The sequence below is a fragment of the Trichinella spiralis genome (assembly GCF_000181795.1).
Source record: "Trichinella spiralis strain ISS 195 chromosome Unknown Scfld4, whole genome shotgun sequence".
Taxonomy (NCBI): domain Eukaryota; kingdom Metazoa; phylum Nematoda; class Enoplea; order Trichinellida; family Trichinellidae; genus Trichinella; species Trichinella spiralis.
The window spans coordinates 9,434,336-9,440,779 of NW_003526943.1; the positions used below are offsets into that span (position 1 = coordinate 9,434,336).

The 6,444-nt window shown below is 36.3% G+C and overlaps 3 protein-coding genes across 3 annotated transcripts; 2 read left to right on the top strand and 1 right to left on the bottom strand.

Moving 5' to 3' along the window:
- The first annotated feature begins 203 nt into the window (after nt 1-203).
- Tsp_02326 (uridine phosphorylase 1) lies at nt 204-2,368 on the top strand. Its single transcript, XM_003378089.1, has 6 exons — nt 204-293; nt 404-554; nt 925-974; nt 1,673-1,892; nt 2,039-2,212; nt 2,349-2,368. Exons 1-6 carry the CDS (start codon nt 204-206, stop codon nt 2,366-2,368), a joined length of 705 nt encoding a protein of 234 aa, XP_003378137.1.
- Nucleotides 2,369-2,679: 311 nt separating this feature from the next.
- Nucleotides 2,680-3,855, top strand: Tsp_02325 (hypothetical protein). The gene is made up of 3 exons (XM_003378090.1): nt 2,680-2,906; nt 3,503-3,649; nt 3,705-3,855. The coding sequence occupies exons 1-3, from the start codon at nt 2,680-2,682 to the stop codon at nt 3,853-3,855; spliced, it is 525 nt and encodes a 174-aa protein (XP_003378138.1).
- A 173-nt stretch (nt 3,856-4,028) lies between these two features.
- Tsp_02324 (small nuclear ribonucleoprotein F) lies at nt 4,029-6,385 on the bottom strand (the record flags this gene model as incomplete). Its single annotated transcript, XM_003378091.1, has 3 exons — nt 4,029-4,286; nt 5,143-5,490; nt 5,868-6,385. Coding segments are annotated over 3 exons (1,124 nt in total), but the record flags the coding sequence as incomplete, so codon positions are not given.
- Nucleotides 6,386-6,444: the final 59 nt, after the last annotated feature.

The window sequence follows — 6,444 nt, forward strand, 5'->3', positions numbered from 1 at the left end:
TTTTTTCAGATCTGTTATTGACAATGATTGTTTTTAGAATGAAATTTGCGGGAAAAAATGAAAAATAAAAATTCAACTTTTTCTTTTCTCGTCTCAATTGTCTATTTCCAATCAGTGATGACAATTTTATTGTCATTTTTCTGTTCAATTATTAATTACTTTTTAATTGTTAATATTCAACAACAACAACAAATACATTTTTTATGAATTTCCAGATGACCAAAGATGTTTTGTATCATTTCGGTTTCAGTACAGACGAGGATGACTTGGTTGCACTGTTCAACAATGTGAAGGTGATTTTATTCAATTTCTTTTTTTTTCTATATTCAAATAAACAGAGAAAAATGCATATACATAAATGAATTTTTGTTTTCAATATTTCATAATAATAATAATACTGTAGTTTGTTCTTTGCGGTGATTCCGCTGGAAGAATGTTGAAATTGGCCACCTATTTGTGCAAGCAGTTGAAAAATTCGAATGGTGACGAGCCAACAAATCTCACTCGTACCGATCGATACGTTTTGTACAAAGTTTCCAACTGCATTTGCATCAGTGTATGCGCTCACTTTATTCAAATTTTTTTTCTCATTTCTTCATTTATATCGAGCGTTGTTCAGCTTTTGAATTATTAAATTTTACTAGTAGTTCAGAATTTTTCTACAAAATGATATTCTTTGCTTTTTATAATCATTCAGTCGAAATATGGTCAAAGTGGAATAGATATGCAAGTTTAATTTATTCTGATTATCAAATTGCACAGCATGGAATTGGCTTCGGTTCAATTAGCATGAATTGAGATTGCAAAGCTTTAACGCCACGCGAAAGTTTCTGATCTTCGAGTTGGTACCTCAGGAGGGATAGGTGAGTTCTTTGTGTTGATATTTCATACGTTGATGATTAATTAAAATTGAATTTAATACAGGAATATCGGCAGGTACAGTGAATGGTTTGTTAAAGCCAGTTTATGAGTTTGTTAGTTTCTAAATTATTTCTGTATTATTATGAAATTTTCACCTATTGAAACAATTTATACAAAATATCTATTATATATATGCCGACATTTGCAGAATAGAATAGAATTCTACATGATAATGCGATAGATAATAATTGATTTCTTTTTTTCTTTTTCTATTATAATAATAAGTCATGATGATCATTTATCATGTTTGAATTTTTATTCATGTATTCACTTTTAACTGGGTTTGTGCTGGTCAGCGTTTTGAATTTCCAACAGAATTGGATGACAACTTGGCTAAACAGTTGAATGGAATTTGTTCACAATTAAATTTTCCCTCAGTCATTGGTCGAACAATGAGATGCAATGATTTTTACGAAGGTAATTTGTACAAGTTTTTGTTGAATTAAAAAAAATGTATATTTATTTTATTTGCAAATTTTGGAAAATTATTGCATAAGTAATAATATTAATAAGGTCGAAATGCTGTTCTTAAAATTAGTTGAATACTTCATTGTTTACTTTTTAAATTCGATTTGCAAAAACAGTATAAATAATTTGAAAAATTTGTTCAAATTTAATGTATAAATTCCATAATTAGCATTATTTGCAATCAGTTTAAAAATTTGAAATTCACTTGCGAACAGATGAATAAAACAAATGATTCGTTTTTTTTTTCAGATTAAATTTTAATGGAAAGGTTATGTTTATTCAGCCATGTTTGATTGAATTATATGAAGAGATTGTGTGTAAATTTGTTCATTTTTGTATATCAAAAGTGCAAATGAATACCGAAGTTTCGAGGGGATTGTTGAATGCGCTTGTTCAGATTGTTGTTCAGGATGTCGCATTTAAGCATTCCAAACCGTTGGAACCCATACAGCATTTTTTTCCTCTTCCGCATTCTGAATCACGTCTACACAAATCTCTTCTGGGTCCTTTTGTATTATAGCGCACGTAAGGGCATTTTCCTTCTGTAGAAGATATACTTTATTTTCAATTGCATTTCAACACACATATAACAACTTACCCTTATTATAATTGGACTGGTATTTGGTTACGGATTGCTTAGTTGTGTAAGCTTGTTTGGTTGTTGTGAGTTTTGGTTGTGGTGTTGTTGCCGGAAACAGAGGCGTAGTGCAGACTTTTTTCAGTCCAGCGAAGCAGCATTTATCCGCATTGGCACAGTCTTTGTCCTTTCTGCATCGTTTACCGACTGCCTTAAGATTGCGCAAAATACGCGGGCATTCTCCTGGTTTTTCTTCTTTTTTCACAGCTTCCATTATGGCTAAAGCAATTTTCAACCATTTCACTTCAAATCATTCAAAATGGATTTAACATTGCAAAGCTTCTCAAGTTTGTTGTTTTTATTATGATTATCTTTTTTTAAGTGAAAAGGAGGGATATTTAAATTTTCATTTACCAGCGGTTGCCAAGATGAGAAGCAGGCAAATGGACACTTTCATATTCATATTCAGTTGCGCTTGTAGACACAGCCTTTTGCACACTTGACTACTAAATCAGCGCTAATTCAGCTGTGGATATTTAAAGTGGCATTTTCAAATTTGGGTTGCCTGATTCAACGGAACGCCAATCAGTCCGTGTGACATGTTTTCTCAGCAACAGCACTCCGCTCTTGGTGGTAACTTATTTTGGACACATCATTGGAAATGGACTGTTCGAATTTTCTTGTGCCAACGCCCCGAGTGACCAGCGACAATTATGCGCATTGCTTGCAAGAAGTCACGCTCTGTTAGCAAGCAGTCAACGAACGACGAAATCCTCCCAATAAACCAACAAGTGCGTGCAATGAAGGCAATGTTTTCACTCCAACAAGCAGAAAAGCTGCTCCAATCAATACTGCACTGTAGTTGTGTGCAGTTTTGTTGGCAATATCTACATTCGTTGGCATTCATTCTTGTTCACGTGTCATCCGATTTTATGCATAAGTTTGCATGGAAATTGGTTGAAATTGAATACCTACTTGCTTTACTTCAATTCAATTGCATTTATAATTTATGCAAAGTGAAAGATTTTCTTCAATTTTAAATTAATTTTTGAAAAAAGAAACACAACAGTTGCTACTTTTTAAGGCAAACTGACTTTTGTCATGAATTCAAGCATCTTTATTGTATGCATTGTGAATTTTACAGTATCTTTTCTTTTTTGAATTTCAAACGTATGCAAATACTCTTTTAAAAAACTTAATGTTTAAATTAGTAATAATTTTTATTAAACTAAATTACAGTATTATTTGGGAACGAAGAATATTTCTTCTCTACTGTTGTAGATGAAACGAGCTGAGAACTTTTTGCAGAACAACAAGGTTTCTGTGTTATGAATTGAACGGATTGTTCAATTAATTAGACTGATTAGTTTCCAAAACTGGACATTTACTGACCTCAACTGACCAGTGCATCTTGAAAACTAGGTTTCAAATATTTTCAGCATACTTTTCAAATTTCCATATTTCAACAGCTATTTTTGCTATGATTGAAAAAGCGATTTATTTGTTTATCTTGTGAAATTATTATTATTATTATAGAACAAGATCGAATGGACGGTACATTTTGCGCTTTTTCTCTTCAACAGCGTCGGCAATTTTTACAACGCGCCAAAGAGCTAGACGTTTGCAATATCGACATGGAAGCGAGTTGTTTTACGGCTTTTTGCCAACGGGCAAAATTGACCGGTGAATTTTCAAATTTGAACATTTAATAATGATATTATTATTTATTTAAAGTTAGTTTAATTTTACAATTGTTTATTACAAATTACAAACGTGCAATTGTCAACGTTGTTTTGATGGATCGGCTTGCGGCCAGTGACCAACCAGCTGATCGAAACCAAAGAGATCTACTTATCTTAGGAAGAGCGACCATTTGCCGTTTTCGATGAATATGTGAAACAATTTTCCAACTGATTTCAGTGAATTAAAAAAAAATACTTCTCAGAACATTTGCATAAGAATCAAAAATGAATAATGATCAAATTTACATTGCTTGTTGCTTTATTGGAAAAAAATGTCTACAACATTAAAACTGCTTTTAGCAAATCCAAAAGTCAAAAGTTCACGCACGTCTTTTCTGCGTACTAATATACAAAACGTTGTTTCCGCGAATAAACGCATCGCCGTATTTCTGTTTCAATTGGCCATTGGCGTACTCTTCCGTCTGCTCCAGAGCGACGTTCAAGTATCCATCCAAACAAGCCAAAATGCCACGATAATCTAAGCCTGAATTCAACTTGACCATCACTGGCTTGCCAATTAATTGCTTCAAAAATTCACTTGGCGTTTGTCGTCCACTCATTTGATATTTATTACAAATCTAAATAAAATAAACTGCCACCATCATCAATTCATAATACACACTTTGCTGTTCACTTTGGAAACTGCAATTCAATCCAATTGCAGCAAGTGAAAAATGCATTCATGATTTAGCTATTATATTTAAAAAATAAAACATACATTAAAAGCTGTCGTTTAAAAAGAAAAAACAAAATTTTATGGTAAATACTGAAATGTCAACCGAATACTGAATCGTCATTAAACAAATGTTATTTAAAAAATTAAATAATAAATTAATTTTTATCAATGATAAAAATCGATCCACTTTATATAGAATTAATTAATAATAATAAAAGTACAACAATAAATATTACACCATTACAAATTTAAAAGATTTTCAAGTACAAATAGCTGCATCTGCCATGGTTATTACAAATTACTTACGTTCAAGTTTCTACTCAGCTTTATATATTACAAATTATTATTAGGCATTAATAATTCGTTTTCAGTAATATAAATAAAATTAATGTTTGGTTGTTAATGTCAAATTTACTTTAATTCTAATTATTTAATTATTGCTGCATCAGTGGAAGTTACAGTAATAAAACAGACTTACATTATGCCGAGGTATTGTAAGATGACATCACTACAATGCAAAATTTTTATTCAGCGCTGTAATTTTGAGTTATTTGGCAATTTATGCTTAATATTTTGCATTATTTATGTTGCTAACGCAACTTAATTTGATACTCAAGCAGTGGACTATATTTGTTTGTTTCGAGGTTGATTCGGATCGATCGAATGCCAATCCTCAAGAACAGTTCTTATATTGAAAAAAACACAACTCTTTGCAGCGCTTCTTGTCGCTCAGTCACCACTTTCCCTCCCGCACATACTTCTCTCATGCTACCAGAACTTCCTTCCACATCAACTGGAGACGATTTGGCTGGCTTGTATAGGACTGAAAGCGTCAGGCGCGGGGTTCTTATCAACCATAAACCCGAGTCCACTGTTTTTTTGACAGTCGTCTGGCATAAGTGTGTTCCAACAACATGGTCGCAAACCTGTGGTCTACGCGACGCCTGCTTCTTCACAACTGCCGCTCTGGATCGACGGAAACAAGAGTCTTGTGGCTTTTGCTGCCTTGTTGTTGTACTTTCAGCACGCAGCTTGGCCGTGCCGTATTGCGCAAGCCACCAGATGGACCATAAAAGATTACCTCTGTTGGCATCGTTGACCCAAATCTAGGCGTTGCACAACTTCGCACAGACCTCGGGATGTTAGCCGCAGTTCTCTCTTTTTAAAAATGTAAAACATAGTTGGCATTGCTTGTTTTCCTATTGTTTTTATTTCATCATTTTAAGCGATGTTCAATAAATGTCCCAACTGATGCATATTTAATGACCCGCCGGGTGGGGCCAGAGGATCTGCCTCCGGGTCCTCGCCAGTTCGTCCGTCGTCGCTGTGTGCTTGTTCGCGGTCGTTGGGTTCGGCATCTTTCGTGGGGACAGTCGCGTCGGAGGTGGTCCAAGCCACCGCAATTGAAGCAACCGTCTCTTCTTCCGACGGGTCGCACAGCAGTCAGAGCCTGTCTTTCCAGCTTCAGGGAAAGTTTGCCCACCTCGCGTATCAAGGCTTCGATGGACTGGGCCAATTCGGTTTTCTCCTGCTTTGGGTTACTGGTGTGTGACTGGCGACTCTGGTGGAAGTCTTCTTCCGCCCGCATAACTTTACTGACCAGCTTCCGAGCTTCGGCAAAGGTTGGTGGTTCCTGCAGCCACATCGCCATATACGCCTGCTTCGAGGTTATTCCCCCGGCGAAACGTGCCACGAGGTCACGTTCTGACACGCCGGCTCTGCGTCCAACCTCTGCTACCTCCTGGGCATATTGCTCGATGGTTTGACCCTCGCGTTGATGCAGGGCGTGGAACCGCTCGATCAGCTGCCCTGTCGACTCTTCCGGGCCATACGTGCCCAGCAATCGCTTCTTGAACTCCTCGAAGGAGATCTCCTTTGCTTGTCCCGCCGGGTAGAGCTCGCGGCGGACTGAGTCGCTCAGCAGGTAGCGAGCGACCACGCCGTGGTCATAGGGCGGAACCCTGCTGACGCAGAAAAAAGTCTTCCAAGCCTCTCCAGCCACTCAAACAGAGTCCCATATCCGGACTAAAAGCCCGGGGGGCGGACTAATAGTAAGCATC

Bases quoted from the DNA above. Each gene is read 5' to 3' on its own strand.
- Tsp_02326 (XM_003378089.1), top strand. From the start codon at position 204: ATGAATTTCCAGATGACCAAAGATGTTTTGTATCATTTCGGTTTCAGT. The intron at 1,893-2,038 runs GTCCTTTTGTAT...TAGTTGTGTAAG, and splicing joins TCTACACAAATCTCTTCTGG to CTTGTTTGGTTGTTGTGAGT. The intron at 2,213-2,348 runs GTTTTTCTTCTT...TCTTTTTTTAAG, and splicing joins AATACGCGGGCATTCTCCTG to TGAAAAGGAGGGATATTTAA.
- Tsp_02325 (XM_003378090.1), top strand. From the start codon at position 2,680: ATGCGCATTGCTTGCAAGAAGTCACGCTCTGTTAGCAAGCAGTCAACG. The intron at 2,907-3,502 runs GTTTGCATGGAA...TTATTATTATAG, and splicing joins TCATCCGATTTTATGCATAA to AACAAGATCGAATGGACGGT. The intron at 3,650-3,704 runs GTGAATTTTCAA...ATTTAAAGTTAG, and splicing joins CCAACGGGCAAAATTGACCG to TTTAATTTTACAATTGTTTA.